The sequence below is a fragment of the Hirundo rustica genome, chromosome 19, assembly GCF_015227805.2.
Source record: "Hirundo rustica isolate bHirRus1 chromosome 19, bHirRus1.pri.v3, whole genome shotgun sequence".
Lineage (NCBI taxonomy): Eukaryota > Metazoa > Chordata > Aves > Passeriformes > Hirundinidae > Hirundo > Hirundo rustica.
This window is the reverse complement of record NC_053468.1, coordinates 10,876,888-10,894,148: the sequence shown is the minus strand read 5'-3', so window position 1 is coordinate 10,894,148 and position 17,261 is coordinate 10,876,888. Positions and strand designations below refer to the sequence as shown.

General features: G+C 51.5%; 1 protein-coding gene across 1 annotated transcript; it reads left to right on the top strand.

Annotated features, from left to right (window-relative positions):
* The first annotated feature begins 10,164 nt into the window (after nucleotides 1–10,164).
* Nucleotides 10,165–15,860, top strand: LOC120761244 (E3 ubiquitin-protein ligase TRIM39-like). Its single transcript, XM_040082299.2, has 6 exons — nucleotides 10,165–10,840; nucleotides 11,467–11,562; nucleotides 13,407–13,637; nucleotides 13,742–13,764; nucleotides 14,296–14,408; nucleotides 14,914–15,860. The coding sequence occupies exons 1-6, from the start codon at nucleotides 10,403–10,405 to the stop codon at nucleotides 15,483–15,485; spliced, it is 1,473 nt and encodes a 490-aa protein (XP_039938233.1). The 5' UTR covers nucleotides 10,165–10,402; the 3' UTR covers nucleotides 15,486–15,860.
* The last annotated feature ends 1,401 nt before the right edge of the window (nucleotides 15,861–17,261 follow it).

The following is a 17,261-nucleotide window of genomic DNA, read 5'->3' as shown; positions in this document are numbered from 1 at the left end:
AATAATGCTTGAGTTCTCTAACACGAAAAATTGTTGGAGAGGTTTTATTTTTCCTGCTGTTTCGGTGACAGAATGAGCTTTAAGGTTTCTTCCAACACAAACCATTCTGCAATTCTCTCAACCTGGTGAATTGCTCATCTCTGTAATTTTGACCAGGAATACCATCCTATTCCAGAGGTGAATTTCTCACTTGGAACATTTCTGCAATACTGGGAGAAATTACTTTTTTTGTGAAGGAACTGAAAACTGAATCCCCAGATATGGCAATTGGGCCATGTTGGGGTCGTGCCAGCTGGGTTCCTGCATCCTTAAGAGGAGACTGTAGCAAATCAGTGACTTTGCTCCAGGTGGGGAGGAACTGTGCCGAACACTGCTGGGGTGATGGGGCAAGCTGGGAACAGCTGTTTAGGATGTGGGCTGGCAGGAGCTCTTGTCTAAGCAATTTTCCCGGCGTAACTCTTTTGTGTCTTTTCAGCTGAAATAATTGCCACGCCAGGACCCTCTTGGAGCTGCCCTGGCAGGGTGTGTGATAGGCTGTTTGCATCACAGGCCTTCCCAGTCCCTGTGCATTGGATATCAGATCCCAGCTGATGGGAAATGGCCTGCCTGGAGCAGTGAGGCAATTTCTCCCACTGTAGCTTGTCTCAAGCCTGTCTGCATTCTCCTTAATGTACTTTCTGAAAACCTGCCTCTTTCCTTGGGGCTGCTCCCAGGGGAGGTTTAATGGGTTTTATTCATCCACTATTACAGTGAGGTGATTAATAATTGAAGAAATTATGTCATTGCTGAATAGAGATGGAGGAAAGGAGGGCACTGGACAAAGGACAGTGGTATCCTTGTGATCTGGACTTTTCCCACCCTCTACCTTGCTCAGAACATCCTGCTCCTGGAGCCCATGGCAAAGGACCACTAGGCTGAAGCCTGGTGTAGCTGCTCCCTCGTACCAAAGAGCAGAGTCACATACTCTTCTTCCCTAGCCAGGGCTCAGTGCCCACTTTGGGACCTGGGCAGGAGCAGAGGAAGGTACTTGGATGTGGGACAGAACAGGATGTTTCTACTGGCTGTTCCTGCCTCCCCCAGGAAGAGGCTGTAACAGGATGGAACTGGGATCCAGCCCATGGGTTGCTGGTCAGACCACCCTGGTCTAGCCCAGTCTATGCAGCATCTCTGCTGGAATGTGTGTGGGGCTCTGCAGGGATTTGAGGGGCTCCTTTCCAGTGGGAGAGAATACCTTGTTTTCAGGTAGTTGAGAGGGGAAGGCACAGAGCTGTTCCTGTGGAGTGTCTGTTCCTCTGTCTCAGGTTCCATGGTGAGATGGTGAGGAAGGACTGAAAGTGAGCAGGGTGGAGGTAGAACAGGTTAGGCATTGCTCTTCCTCCCCAGCAGTTCCTTTTTAGAAGACATGTCAGGGGTTCACCTGCTCTCACAGTGCTCTGTCCTCACTCCTGTCCAAAAGGCTGGACTGAAGGGTGATGGCAGAGCCCCTCATAGGGGTGTCTGTCCTGCGTGGGGACAGATGTTGTCTGGACATATGGAGAGGACAATGTGTGTCCTCTCTTTTTTCCTGATCAGCAGTATGTGGCACCCATCAAGTGCTGCTCAGGCCAGGCAGGTAGGACTGGAGCTCATCCAGTTGCAGGGCTCCGTAGGGCAGTTCCCTCTTCCTGCTCCATGCCCAGAGGCTCCTGTCCACAGGACCCTAAAAGGGGTCTGCTCCCATTCTGTCAGGACACCCTTAACCCAAAGGAGAAGGAAGAGCAGCAGGAGAGGGGCCAGAAGGGACTGCAGGGGCTATGGGCCCTGCCCAGGGCTCAGGAATGCTCTTTTTGCAGGGGCTGAAAGCTAGAGTCTGTTTTCCTAATCCCCTCCCCAGCCAGAGCTGGAGAGACCCAGGGTGCTGCTGCAACACTGATCACCCTCCTGTGGCATGGCCTGGGCTCAGGGAGAGCACAGATCCCCCTTGTTTCAGCAGGAAAACAGAACCACAGAGCTCCACTGTCCTTCCTCTGTTATCCTGCTGGCTGTGCCAGAATGGGCTGGCACAGGGCTCTGTGCTAAGATCCTGCTCTTTCCCCCTTGAAGGTGGGAAAAATGGATCCCAAATGGAACCCCTTCAGTAGTCCCTTTACACATTCCAAGGCACACCAAGCAGACGAGCTATTCTTGGGGCCACATCTCAAAAGGGCAGTGGCTGTGTCAAACCTTCCATAAACCCAATCCTGCTGCCCCAGATGCAGCCCTGCCCTGGTGATGGGGTAATTTGCTCAGACTCTGGGATAAAAAAAACTCTTCTGAGTCAAAGTGCCCACCTGAAGAGGGCAGGGTAGTGGTCCAGACCTAGCAGGAGAGTCTTTGGGGAGCAAAGATTGTGCCAGGAGGAGCAGGCATGGGAGCATGGGGAGGATTTTCATCTTTTCATCCCATGTTTTGAATGATTTGGGCAAACAGATGCTGCTGCTGAATCTTTGCTTGTGCTCCCAAAGAGACCCTGGGCTGCTATGTGAGGCATGGACAGTCCTGGTGCAGGACCTGTGACAGCATTGGAGGCAGAGCAGCCTGGGACTGGGAGAGGGTCTTGGAGAGAACTGCTTGGCTAGGGCACTTGACGTCCATGGGGCCCTCACCTCTGTCCTGTCCAGGTCTCCTACTTGTGCAGGTGTTACAAGGAGGGCTGTAACCCCAAAACATCATCTGCTGTGTTTTCTGCACAGAAGCCTCAGCAACTGCCTCTGCTTGCCCAAGAATTCAAATGCAAAGCCGAAGAGGTTTCCCGATGGATCTGCAGAAGACCTGAACTCCACAGGGACGCTGGGCTGCAGAGGCAGCTGTCTGGGTGAGGAATGGGCTCATGAGCAGGACCTGGAGGTAGGAAGTGTTTTTGCCACTTGCTGGAGAGCATCCCCTAGGCATGGCCACTAGGTCCAGCTGTAGCTCCCCACCGAGCCCAGGTCGAGCCAAGGCAGGACATGGCAAACCCGGTTTCACAGAATCAATTGGTTGGAAAAGACCTCTGAGAAAAGACCTATGACTGATCACCACCATGTAAATTAGACCGTGGTTGACACTAAGTGGACACTTAGGACACTAAGTGTCACATCAAGTATTTTCTTAAACACCTCCAGGGATGGTGACTCCACCACCTCCCTGGGCAGCCCATTCCAATGGCTGATCATCCTTTTTGTGAAGAAATGCTTTGTAATTCTTCCTTTATTTCTGTGTTGGAAGCTTTGGCTGCCAGAGTGGGATAACTGAGGAAGGGATTTCTATGTAAGACTTGGGGTATACAGAGTTGGGTGTGGGAGCCATGTGCTCACTGCAGAGCAGTGTGGGAAGAGCACAAGCCCCTGCAACTGGTATGGGCATGGATCTGGAGAGCAAGTATATCCCTGTCTTCCTTTTATGATACAGGAAACATTCTGGCTCTCTACAACTCCCTGGCAGGAGAGTGGAGCCAGGTGAGGGTCAGGCTCTGCTTCTAGGAAACAAGTGATAGGACAAGGGAAAATAGCCTCAAGTTGAACCAAGGGAGGTTCAGGTTGGATATTAATGAAAATTTCTTCACTGAAAGAATGGTCAAGCATTGGAATAGTCTGCTCAGGGCAGTGGTGGAGTCACCATCCCTGGAGGGATTTAACAGAAATAGAGATGTGATGCTTAGGGCCATGGTTAATGGTGGCCTTGGCAGTACTGTACTCAATGATAGATGTCTTTTCCAACCTCAATGACTCCATGATTTCTATGATTTCCAAGATTCAACATCCACCAGTGCTCTTGTCAATGTTTTTGAGATTCCTGCAACTCCATGGCCTGACTTGCAGATGTCCCCTGTACCTCCAGCTGAGGACAACAGGCGGCAGAATGTGCAAGGAAAATGCAGTCATCACTCTGGTGCTCAGCAGCCTCAGGTCCTGCCCGTCTGAAACTAAAACCCAAATGGTTTTATTTTCCTTTCTCTGAACAGTGGCTAAACCTGTCATGCTGTGCTGCAGCTGCTGGACATGCCCTGCTCAGGTCCAGGCCAGTGGCTGCTCAGTACTGTGTACACTGTTGGGGAAACAAAGGTGTTGTGGCAGAAGCATCATTTGGCTGTCTTGGGAATTACCATCACATTTCTGTGAGAGCCACATCCCAACATGGCATCCAGCCACCTCCTCCTCTTTAGACCCTTGGTCCCAAAGTAAAGCTTTTATAGGTGCCCCAAACTTGTCTTGGAAGATTGCATGGATTGCAGCAATGTATTTCTGCTTTGCTGTGTGCTTAGAAACTGTTGGGAGTCTTTCCACTGACATTTGCCAAACATATTTATCTGGATGCACATCCTGGTGTATAGATTTCAGTCCAGGGATTTCAATCCAATTTCACAAGCTACTCTGTAGCCCTGATGGTCCTGTTGGACCAGTTGCCCTGGGGAATCAAAGGTGGAGTTACAGAGGATGTAGACTAAGGACCCATCTACATCAGCCTTGATACCTCCAGATGTGGCCACAGCAGACCTCTTGAAGAGACAGATCAATATCTGTACTGCACCCTGGAGTGCACTCTCAGCCCCCAACCATTCTCATTTTCCAAACCATCTCAAGCTTATTGCTCTGAAATCCAAGCTCAGGCTCAGGGAAATTTCCTTGTGCTCACCATGTCCCTTGGCAAGGAGCTCCTCATGTGAAGAGCTGTCTCCCTCTGTTCCTTTTGAACCTGTCTCTTGCCCACTCCATTGAATAATCCATGGTTCCTGCTCTGGGACAGACAGTGACTATTTGCTTTGTCCCTCTTTCTAGGCCACTTACCATCTCGCAGACTTCAATTCCCATGCAGAAAGTCTCAATTCTTCTTGAAAATACTTCTTATCTGAGATCTTGCTTGGAGCTGCACCACCCTGGGATCTCTGGCCCCAGTCATTTTCTTTCTGTTTCCAACTGATTTGCTCACAGGTAAACCCAGTTTCCCACTTTAGTGATCTGGCAGCTCCCAGGAGCACTGTGATAAAGTGATCCCCCAGACATGACTCCAACCCAGGAGGTGGTGTGGTGGAGTAGGCTACCCTCAGGGCTGAGTAGAGGTTTTCTCCCACATCCCAAAACTGTCCTAGCGATGGATCCAAAGGTACTGTGTGTGGTTTCTGTTTATAGCTGAAGCACACCATAAGGCAGAGGTTTTACAGACTCCATAAATAGCCACTATTTAGGATGTATCATATGGTGGAGGTTTTAGAAATCAAAATATTTAGAGGTTTTTCCATTATTTGTCTTGGCAGGAAGGAGCAGCTGAGACTGAAATACAGAATCTTTAAGGAAGGAACAAAGTTGAGGAAAACAGTGAACAGGAGAAATAACAGAGGTGTCAAAACCTCCAAGAATTCCTTTTGGTTGAATGGAAGCAGGAAATACAGCATGGTGTATCTGAAAGGAGGGAGAATTAATTGACAGTGTTGAGGCACATTTATATTCCTGCTATAAAATACTGATTTTTCAAAACAAATCTTGACATTTTGATCAAACCTGTAGTTGAATGTTGCAGAACATCCAGAACTTGACTAAAGCTGCTCTGAGCTGGGCTCTGTTTGTGTGAGCCATCAGCGAGGAGGTTCCAGCTCATTCCCCAGTCTGTTCTCTCAGTTTTATTCTGATCCCTTTGTGGAGATGTGTCAGAGCAGTGTAGCGTTGGTCTGAATGAGAATTTGTGCAAGTTTGTTTCTGAATGTGCTGGTAGAAATGGAAGGAGCAAGGGATGGAAGGAGTAGATGTTGATGATACCTGATCTTGGAGGACTTTTCCAACATTAATTATTCAGTGGTTCCATGATTCTGTGACTCACACTGAAGAGTTTATTAGCACTGTTTAGAGAAGACTGTGACAGGTTTAGAGGTTGCTACTGATAATAACTGACCGCAAAAACATTGGAGTCTCCTGACCTTCTTCCCCCCTTCAACTATATTTATATTATTTTCTTGGGAAAAGGTAAAGTTACAGTTGATGTCATTTACAGTTTAGGTGGAGTTTGATTGACTTTAGTTTTTAGCATTTGTAGAGGTGAGAAAAGTAATATGTATTTCTGAGTTAAGCAAAGTTCAGCTTTTGACTTCCATTTAGATCATTCATTTGGCTTAGTTCCCATTAGCTGCATTGTTTTCCATGGATCCTATCCACAACACTGCTGTGTCGCTCCATCTTTTGGTTTATATTTGCTTTGATTTGAACAGAGAATTACTATGGTGCCTTCGTGCTGCTCCATCCTTTATTCCACGTCACCCTTGGAGTGGCGCACCAAGCTCCATCAGCACTCCTGCTCCTGAGATGTGCAGGCAGTTTGTCCCTGTCCTTGCACTCCATCTTGCTGAGCTTTGGGTTTCATTCTCCTCATACCTTCCTTGTCCCACTGTGTGCAGTGTAGGGGGGGAGTGGATCCATGATGGTAGTAGGACCTCATACCCTTGGAGGTACCAGGTTTCATCCTGCTGTCTTAATGGGCTCTGGAACATAGTACAAGGCAAACCATGGAGCAGGAAGGATGCCAGAGGAATCTTGAGCTCCTCAGCTGTTCAGAGCAGGGCATTCTGAGTCTTCTTCTCAAGTAAAACCCCAGCCTTGATTCTGGCTGACTCTCACTCTGGGAGTTTAACCCCTTAGCAGGAGCTGATATGAAAGCAAGCCAATCCATGGGGAAAGAGCTTCAGAGAAGGGAACGGATGTGCCAAGGCTAAGCTGGGGACTGGGCTGTGGTGGCAGCAGAGAATCCATGGGCTGTATGGAGCCTGCCCACCTGCTGTGGGAAGGGACAAGTATGTCCCTGCTAGGGAAATGTCTTTCCAAAAACTCAGCAACATGCCCTGTGTTCCCAGGGCTCTGTGGGCAGACCCTCCTCAGCTGCCCACTCCTCAGGCTTGTAGCTGCACCTTCCTGGCACCACAGCACCACGTGTGGTCTCCCCCAGGCTTAGTTTTGCTCATGCTTAGTAACAGAGTGTTGTAGTGAGAGAAAAAACTTTGTGTAAAACAAACCCCATCATGGCAGCTGCCTGTACCCTCTAATGACTCTGGCTCACTTTTCCATGGAGTTCAGTCTCCTGAGATGTGCTGATAATCTATCACATGCCCTGGAGCACTTGGGAGCCCCAGGCCTCCAAACCGCCCCTCCAGGGAATATCTTCATTTCCCTTTGATTTCCTCTTCTGAGTTCCTACAAGGAACCCCACTTCGGGTGGGGGATTCTATTTTGTGGTCATCCTCCTCCACAGAGGAGCAAGACCCCTTTTGTGGCTTTCCCATTGTGGCTGGTTGTCCAGCACCCAGACGCATTTCCTAGCACCATGGAGATCTTGCTCTTGCTCCACTCTTCTGAGGCTTTGTCCACAAAGAAAGGTTTTTCTGCCTGGAAAACAGCAGAGCCCTTCTGGAGAGATGTAACATTTCCAACAGGTTTTTTGACAGTGCAGAGACACCATTCCCATCCCAAGCAATGTGCACTAAATCAGCCAATCTTTTCTCTGTGTGTGTTTGGCAGCTGGGACAATGACAGAGATGTGTCAGGACGGTGCTAATGCTACACTGCTGGAACCAAATAACCACCTTTGTCAGCTTTGCTGTGCTAACATGGCCATGAGCTCCTAAAGTTCTCTGTGTGTGTCAATGGCCAATTCTCATGTCCATGAAGATCTGAATACTATTTTAGCTGTCACTGGAAGTTTAGGAAGTTGTGATGTAGCACAACCAGTTCCCTAAAGACTTGCTGCAAGGGCTGCTCAAGGAGAGAAGAGGAATCCAGGTCTGGAATGGCACCATGCTCCACCCTCTGCTCTGCACATTTATGCACCAATGGCCTTCAGGGTCCCACAGACCAAGCCCCCATTGCAAATGGGACCCAGCATGGCTGGGTGGCAACATGGGTGGTCAGCCTGACTCTCAGACTTTCCCTGTTCCAGTTGCTGTGGCAGAAGTGACATCACCTGTTTGTCCATGATGCAGATGTTCTGGGAAACACAAGTGCATTGACAACTATGGTCATCCTCCATCCACTGCTGTGACTTCTAGGCAAGAGGTCCACCTGCTGATCTTCTGAATCACTCATTCTGGGTTTTCTGCAGAATCCTTAGGTCAGGGGAAATGAAATGACAGGTCATATCCTGCTCTCTGTCCTCTCATGGTATCTTATCACCCATGGTATCACACCCTGCGCCATGTTAGGACACGGCTCTCATCGGGGCTCTGGATGGGTTTCCTCTGCAGGGCTCTGTGGTATCCTTGACACTGCACTTTTTCCGTTGTGTCATGGCTTTCAGCAATGTTTCCATCATGTTTCAATCTTGGTTGCTGTCTCTCTATATAAAGAGGGCTGAACCTAGGGATCCCACACCAGGCACAGCAAGGGACACACTGCAACAGTCAAGCCTCACTCCTACAATTCATCTCTACTCAACAGGACCATGAAGACCTTCACAGCAGCCCTTTCTGTATTTTTTCTTGTTGTCCTCTGCTACCAGGCCACCTCTTCTCCAAGTGAGTAAAATCTCTCCTTTCCAAGGAGCTCTCTCCTCTTTCTGTCTACTGTATAAGGTCTAGTAATGCTTGGCAGCTCTCTCTTACCAGCATCTGCTGTAGGAAAGGAGAGGCCTGTCTTACTTTGGCTCCCTGAGGGGAAGATGGCTGTGGTGGGAGCCGACTGTGGGATCAGCACTTCCTCCAGTACGGGTCTTCTCATCTTCTGACCGTACTTCTGCCCACTGGCACCTTTCCTGGTCTGGTGTAATCAGAAAACTTCTCTTTCAGTTTCTCTCAACTTTTATGGTCCCTGCTGTGTCGAGTACATCACCAGCCGACTGTCTTTGAGCCGTGTGGTAAAGTATGAGCACACAGGCAGCCACTGCTCCCCACCAGCTGTGATGTGAGTAGATCTCCTGCCCTGCTTCTGGGGACCCTGATTGTCCTGACAGTGTCAGGGAACCCCACATCATACCTCATCCTGACATGGGAAAGCACTGGGCAGGGCTCTCCCTTGTGAGGAGAACAGCCTGGGAACATATCAGAGGGCAGTCCCACATCCCAGGCAGCCAGTCTGTGGACCTCCCTATTAGATTTGAGCCAAAAGAGCTTTTGCTGGTCATTCCCCTCATCCCAGATAGTGGGACCCAGCTAGGATGGTGTTCCAGATGTAGAGATGCCGGGGACAAAGTGGCTTAAGTGGCAGAGAACAGGACACCTGTAAGGACATAGAGCCACCCCCACCCTATTTCCCTCGGGCTGTTTTGCAGCCTGTAGAGGTGTATGGTGGGCTTCACTGGTGGCATGGAGCAGGTGGTCCTACTCTCGTCTCTGTCATCCTTTCCCTCTCCTCTCCTCACTGGATTTCCCTTTCCAGATTTACCACCATCAAGGACAAGCTGGTCTGTGCCAACCCTAATGACAAGTGGGTCCAGGACATAATGAAGCAATTAAAGGACAATAAGCACAGTGGATGAGCAATACCCTGTCCTCTCCAAGCATCACTTCTGCAAGGACCTGCTGTCATGTACGCCTCTGAGACATATTCAATTTTCTCATTGTTTGGGATTTTGGCAGAGTATTCAACTCAACGTTTAGCTCTTTTATTGGAGGTTGTGCAAAGGCAGTCTTAATTTATTTGACATTTTCAGCGAAATTTTTCATTTTCCTTTGTACTGAATGTGTTTAAGTTATTTTTCTATAATAAAAAGGAGCAAAACTTGCACCTTCTCCCAGTGGTTCTTGGGACAGAGACTGGGGTCCATAGCAGTAGCTGGAAGGGGGTCAGGGCTGATACTCAAGGGTGTATGGTTGATGGGGTGACACCTGGCTGTCCCCCAGCCCCTCTGTGCATGTATGGAGAGCACTTCTCCTCCTGCCTGTCCCTCCTGCCTCCTGCCCCGGCACATTCCCAAGCTCCCGGCTCTCTGCAGTGGGTGGGTGTCGCGGGGGATGTTTTCCCACAACTGTTGGTGTGGCGAGGGGTCCCTAACCTCGGCCAACATCTTTGGGCAGAGGACAGGTGCCAAAGGGGCTCCACGGGATGCTGAGCTCTGCCAACACCAGACCCGACCCCATCTCCACTCCCATCCCGGTTCGGGGCTGGCCACTCCCATACGTGGGCACGGGTTGTTTCTGGCGCTTCCTAATCTGTCCCGCTCGCCCCGCGGGGTTTTTTCCTGGCTTTTTTCCTCCGGGCTGGAGGCAGTCCCAGCCTTCGGGGCTGGCTGCAGCTGTCCCGGTCCGTGCCAGCTCCTCCCCCCAGCACCACGGAGGCTCCGTGGCCGGTGCTACCCGGCAGCAGGGCCGGCTCGTCCTCCAGGCTTTCATGGCATCGTCGGTACTTCCTTGCCGTGGGGCTGTGCCGGCCGACCCCGCCTTTGCTGTTTGACGAGGGGCGAGTGAAGTGCCCGTCGAGACCGGCGGGCCACCATGGCGCTGGCAGGTGCCCTGGAGCGGCTGCAGGAGGAGGCCGTCTGCCCCATCTGCCTGGAGTACATGAGCGAGCCGGTCAGCATCGACTGCGGCCACAACTTCTGCCGCGGTTGCATCGCCAAGCACTGCCAGGACAAGGGGCTGTGGGCAGACGGGCCCTTCTCCTGCCCGCAGTGCCGGGCCTCTTGCCGCCGCAGCGGCTTCCGACCCAACCGGCAGCTGGCCAACATCGTGGAGAACATCCGCCAGCTGGGGCTGCGGGGCGGCCTGGGGCCCGAGCTGGAGCCGGGGACCCCCCTGTGCCCCCAGCACGAGGAGCGCCTGAAGCTGTTCTGCGAGGAGGACGAGGAGCCCATCTGCGTGGTGTGTCGGGAGTCCCTGCACCACCGCCCGCACACCGTCTACCCCATCGAGGAGGCGGCCCACGTCTACAAGGTAGGGCGGGGGGCACCGGGGTCCCTGTCCTGCCCCGCGGCACTCCGGCACGGGCGTGTGCGGCCACCGGGACCCCAACCTGCCCGGTGGCACCGCTGGGAAAGCAGAAGAAGGGAAGGTGCAGGCGGTGGCGCCCGCCCCCACCCCCCCAGCCGCCCGCACTGCAGGGATAAGGCTGGACCCGCGTTATCTTCCAAATTGTTGATGGACGCAGGCTCACCCAGTCCATCGAGGTCAGGGAGGCAGCCTGTCTCCCTGTCCATTCACAACCCCTGGAGAAGCTGAGCCGGTGGATACCTGAGAACATTTTGCCTTAGTGAAGGAATGCTGGCACCCAAACTCCACATCCCAGCTATGATCCTGGCAGTGCCACCATTCACCCTTCACCAGCATTGAAAGAGGGCTGTCACTTTGCTCTCCAGAACCTTGATAGTGAGGAAAAACATAGAGGAAACCTGAGGATCATGAGGAGGGTTAACGCTGCAAGTGAAGAGCACAGCTGCTTTGTTTGGGTGCCAGTGCTGGCACTGCCTGGCACCGGGTCAGTGTCTCCCCACAGGCAGAGGGGACCCAGCCAACCTGTGGGTGCTCTTGGGGTGAGCTGAGCCCATTTTTCCTCTTTCCAGGTCAAACTCCAGAAATCCCTGGAGAATCTTTCACAGGAAGTGGAGGAGGTGAAGAAGCGTGAGTCAGCAGAAAGGATAAAAACCCAGGAGTGCAAGGCAGGTGCCTGTCTTAATTCTTAAAGAATGAGCTTCAGAAATATCAAGATTTAAAAAAACCCCTCACCCTGAATGGTCTTGTCTGTGGACACAGATTTATCATTGTCTTCAGTCTGTGTCCCCATGTCCTGCTATCACATGTAGGAGCAATGCTGGAAGCCAGGCTCAGTAACTGTGTGTAGCTCCATGAAAAGGTTTGCAAGGAGCAGCATGCCAGATTCCCTGGAATTGTGAGGACTTTATGCTGGTTAAACAAGTAGACATGGGTTATTTTTTATTGCCTTTTGTTTTACAACATGTGCTTGAGTTCCAAACCAGGCATGAGCTGTGTGGTGAGCTCTGCTCCACAGCAACAAGAACCAGAAGTGTTTTCATAAGGAAAAAAAAAAAAAAAGCTGAATTACTGTACCTTTGCCCAACTCCAGACAGTTCTGGGATGAGCAGATGCCAGCAAACAGCTGCATTTCAAGACCTTTGGGGTGAAAACTGGAAGGTAAAAGTAACTGTGGAAAAGGAAATGAAACTGCTGGATGAGTTATCCAGCCCTGAATTTGAGACGATGGTTAATCAGCTCTCGCAGGGAAAACAGATTTCTCTGAACTCCCCTAGTTTTTCGCTCAGCTCCCTTGCCTGTGGCAGTCCATACAAGTGGTGGTGGGTTTTGAGGATGTCCCTATGAGCCCTCTGTCCCCGTTTGGGTAGAGGGACAGAGACTGTGTGAGCTGTGTCACTGTTCTCCCATGCTCCTGAGTCAAGGCTCAGGACTGTGGCTCAGCTGCCTCTAGCTTTCTCTGGTTGTGCTTTTATAGCAAAAAAAAAAGGCAAAAAGTCCCATGTGTATGGTGGGGGGAAGAGGCTGTTCTGGCTTATCAAGTCTTCATAAGTCAGGTCCAAGGAATGCTGTACTTGGATGGGAAGAAAAGTGGAGTTCAATTTCCCTTCCTCTATCTTCTTTGTTCTGGGGTTTCCTGGCCCGAGCTCACTGCAGTGTCTGTCTCCGCTCCAGGTTTCCAGCCAGTTTTTAGGAATGAGGAGAAAAAGCATAAAGCACTGGCAGACCCTGACAATTGCTGGCTTTTCACCTTGCAGTGAGACCCAGGGAGCCTCCTGGGCTCTGCCTTTCCATCCCTCCACAGCTCCTGGGGCTTCTTTCATGGCAAATAGAGAAAGGACATGAGGGAACCATCTTAAACTAGAAGAGGAGAGATTTAGGTTAGATATGAGGAAGAAACTCCTCCCTGTGAGGGTGCTGAAGCCATGGCACAGGTTGCCCCAAGAAGCTTTGGCTGCCCCATCCCTGGAAGTGTCCAAAGCCAGGCTAGATTGAGCTTGGAGCAACCTGGTCTAATAGAAGATATCCCTGCCTGTGGCAGGGGGTGGAAATTGCTATTTAAGATGGTATTTATTATCCCTTCCAACTGAAATAATTCCATGATTTTATGATTTTTCCACCTCTTGCCCTTTACTGGGGATTTTTCCAGCATTGTCCACCTGTCCAAGCAATTTATTAGCCTGGACTTGGCTGGAGGTACAGAGTTGTAATAAAAACCTACCCCAATACCTGAGGGCACCTTCTTGCAGCCCAACACATCCCAGACATCTGGGATCCAGCTGAGCAGAAATGCCCCAGGCAAAATCTTGCTGCTGATAAACTGAGGAATGTGGAGCGGGAACTCCAGTGAGGTGGAAGCACAAGTTTGCCTCTGGCTGGTTTTTCAGTTCATGCACTTACCACAAAAATGCAGTGTTTTCCCATGGCCTGATGCCAGGCAGGGATGCCGGAGCATCCAGCTCTGTCTCGGTTGCCTGGATGATGTTCACCCCATGAATCTTCTTATCCCAAGGAGACAGTAAAGAAGAAGCGTGAGAGGATTGTAAGTGAGTTTGGGAAGCTGCATCGGCTGCTGGCTGATGAGGAGAAGCTACTGCTCCAGAAGCTGGAGGAGGAAGAGAAACAGATTCTGCTGCTGATCAATGAAAACCTGGCCAGGCTGGTGGAGGAGAAGTGCTTGCTGGAGGAGCTGATCCTGAAGATAAAGGAGAAGAGCCAGCAGCCAGCTGATGAGCTGCTCAAGGTCAGGCTTTGCCACCAGCACCACTAATTCAGCCCTGGTGCCTTTGTCACCTGAGTGGGTGGCTTGGCCCAGGCAAACACAAAGTCATTTTTGTCTTCTTCTAGGACATGAAAAGCATCCTGAATAGGTGGGTGATTTTTCCTGATGGGTGCCATGATTATTCCTGGTAGGTACCCGTGGTTATTCCTGTCAGGCACCATCATTGTTCCTCCTACTGTCCTAGCTGCCTCCAGCGTTAGAGGCAGTTCCACAGCAGCCACCCCATCCTCCCTGCCCAGCATCTGCTTTGGTCCTCCTGGGGTAAACACAGGAGAGACTGAGACAATCCCTCAGAGGTACCATCGGCTTTTTCCTGGAGCTCAGAGCCAAGGGCTTGTCTGGCTTGCTACATGTGAGCTGTGTCCCTCCTAAGGGATGTGCTACAAAGTGGCTTTGTTCCTTCCTTCCCCAGGCCTGGCACTGCTGCTCCCTCTATTGTTTAACTCTCTTCTGGATTGCCAGTATGCAAGCAGTTATCCCTAGTGCTCTTCCCAGCCAGAGCCCCAGGGAGGTGATGGATCTATGGAGCCAACAAAAAGGCATTAACCCCCCCTCCCGGCCAGAGAGGGGCCATGGCACAGACTCTAGATACAGTCCACAGGCATCCCTCTCTTCTCAGGTGTGAAGTGGCAAAGTTCCAATTCCCCAAGGCTGTGTCCGTGACCCTGAAGGAAAACTACAGCATTCCTGAACTCTGCCTGGGCATGAGGGACATGCTGAAGAAGTTCAAAGGTGAGGGGGCAGCTCCTGGCACATTTGGACTCTGGTTTCCCGCAGTACCCTGGGGCACAGGGAAATTTTTCCAACAGACTTTGTCCAGCTGCTCCCAGTTTGTGCACTGATGAATTCAGGCTGATTTCATGGTAGGTAGACCTTTGTTGTGGTCTTGGATGCATAGTGAGGGGACGCTGAAGTCCAGGATATCCCTCAGGGGTCACAAACACTGTGTTGTCAATGACCTCTTGCTTTCAGTGTTAGCTCTTTCTGAAGCTGTGGAACTGCCCTCATTCTGCCCTGGCTCTGCAGCCTGACACCAAATATTTTGATGAGGCTGACTTTCTGTATTGCACTTTCCCACTGCCAGGCAGTGCTGGGAGCAATGCAAAACCACGAGCAAATAATTGTAGGATATGGGACGGTTTTGGAGAGCCCAGCATCCAGGTCACAGGCTCCTGCTTGTGTCTGTGCCTGCAGATACCTGAGTCCTTGTCCATCTTCCACCCTTCTCTCTCTCCAGTGGACGTGATTCTGGACCCAGAGACGGCACACCCAGACCTCAGTGTGTCTGAGGACCGCAAGAGTGTCAGGCGTGGGAGCAAGAAGCTGCTTTTGTCCTTCTTCGACAACCCCAAGAGGTTCAGCACCACCCCGGTGGTGCTGGGCACTCCGGCCTTCTTCTCCGGCCGCCACTACTGGGAGGTGCAGGTGGGAGACAAGCCCGAGTGGGGCCTGGGGCTGTGCAGGGAGGCTGCCAGCCGGAAAGGCTCTGTCCTCTTCTCCCCCAGTAATGGCTACTGGGTGCTGTGGCTGCAAAACGGGAGCACCTATGAGGCCCTGACTGTACCCGTCTCCCCCCTGACCCTGAGCGTGAGACCCCGGCGCGTGGGGATCTTCTTGGACTATGAGGCAGGAGAGATCTCCTTCTACAACGTAAGCGACCGCTCCCACATTTACACCTTCACTGACAAGTTCTCAGGCAATCTCCGGCCTCTCTTTTTCCTGGGTGCCTTTCTGGGGGGCAGAAATGCAGAACCCTTGGTGATCTCCTGGGTCAGGGACCCACAGGGGACCAGATGCATCATCCTGTGAGAGTGGCTGCCCTGGTTTGTCACTGGTGGGCAGTAACCTGGGAACCCAACCAGCTTCTCCCGGTGAGTGGAGCAGCACTAGGGAAAAACCTCAGTGCCCTGGTGGGTGTCCTGGCAGGATTCTCACATGGTTCTGGCTGCTGGCGTGACCTGCCATGTGTAACACCCACTGTGTGCCATATGTTGTGAAGCACTGTGCAGCAGGGATGTGCCATAACCCTCTGCACCACTAGTGGGAACAGGGGAGTCCCCTGATCACTGATGCCCTGATGCTCTTCTCACAGGCTGTTGAAGCAGGGTATGTACACAACCTGCCATGTAGTGCTGACTTTGGTGTGAATTGTACTGGAATAAGGCAATAAAAGCTTGATTTGGGGAGCCTGGTGTGGTTAATAGTGTGGGTTTGTAATGCTGCAACTCCAAAATATCTCAGAATGCAAAGGGTGCTGCTGGACCTCGTCCTCTCCAGCCCAGAAAGGGTCATTGGGAGAGCCTACTGTGGCATCTGTGGGACATAGCAGCACTCTCCAGGCAGGGATTTGGGAGTGACAGCTGCCTGTCTGGTGGCTTCACCCCAGCTTTGTGGTGCTGGGGCCTGGGGTGAAGAGAGAAGACATCTCTGTGGTTGTGGGTGGTCCCTGGGCTGCTGTCTCTGATCCCCTCGTCAGGAGATCCCTTCCACATCTGTCAGCTCCAGTCCCTCCACCCCCCTCAAAGCCGCATGAGTGGGAAACCTCCAAGTGTGGGGAGCTGCCCACCACAGGGCAGGAGTACTTCAGGGCTGCAAGACACAGGGAAGGAAAAACAGTCCAGACTCTCCAGTGTTCACCTTTGGTCTGTCCATCCCCTGGGACATCCCTTCTTCTCCAGCCTGTCCCAAGGCTCTTGCCTTGAACAGGCTGCCAGTGTGTCATTGGAGAAAATACTCAGCTGAACCTGACTGGGCCTGTGGTCTCTTTGCACAGAGCCAGGAGGCAGGAGACACTGCCCTGGGTATACCAAACGCTGCCCTGTGGCACATGGGGTGCAGACAGTGCCGCCAGCCTTGGACTACCATCTGGAGTGGCTGTGCATCGTGTCCTTCAGACGGAAATTGAGAAACTGCTCAACTGGAAGTCTGATTCAATCAAATAAAATGAGAATTGGCAAAACACAGTCTGAAATGCTCAGCACAATTTATCAGAGTCCTGGACTAGTTTGGGTTGGAAGAGACCTTAAAGTTCATGTGGTTCCACCCCCTGCCATGGACAGCGGCACCTTCCACTATCCCAGGTTGCTCCAAGCCCTCTCCAACTTGGCCTTGGAAACTTTCAGGGCTGCCACAGCTGCTCTGAGCAACCTATGCCAGGGCCTCCTCACCATCACAGGGAAGAATTCCTTCCCATATGCCATCTAACCCTGCCCTCTGGCTGTGGGATGCCATTCCCCCTTGTCTTGTCACTCCAGGCCCTTGTAAATTGTCTCTCTCCAATTCTCTGCGGATGTCCCGGATGATCCTTTAGGAGCCTTCTAGTGAAAATTAGCTTGACTAGAAGAGCAGTTCTCTTGGCTGAGTTTTGTTGTGGTTTTGGGAGTCCCACACTCCTTCAACATCTTTCTTTTGGAGGCTGCACAACAGAGAGAACAGACTAGTGAGACAAGCTCAATCACAGCTTTGCCACGTCCCAGGAAGGAGAAGGGTGATAGGTCTCAGTGGGCCCTGTGGTATCTTGACACCCTGGAGATATTACATGCAGATTGTGATCTTATGTCCATGTCTCGGTTTTGAAAGACAGTT

Bases quoted from the DNA above. Each gene is read 5' to 3' on its own strand.
- LOC120761244 (XM_040082299.2), top strand. From the start codon at position 10,403: ATGGCGCTGGCAGGTGCCCTGGAGCGGCTGCAGGAGGAGGCCGTCTGC. The intron at 13,638-13,741 runs GTCAGGCTTTGC...GTCTTCTTCTAG, and splicing joins CAGCTGATGAGCTGCTCAAG to GACATGAAAAGCATCCTGAA. The intron at 13,765-14,295 runs GTGGGTGATTTT...CTCTCTTCTCAG, and splicing joins ATGAAAAGCATCCTGAATAG to GTGTGAAGTGGCAAAGTTCC.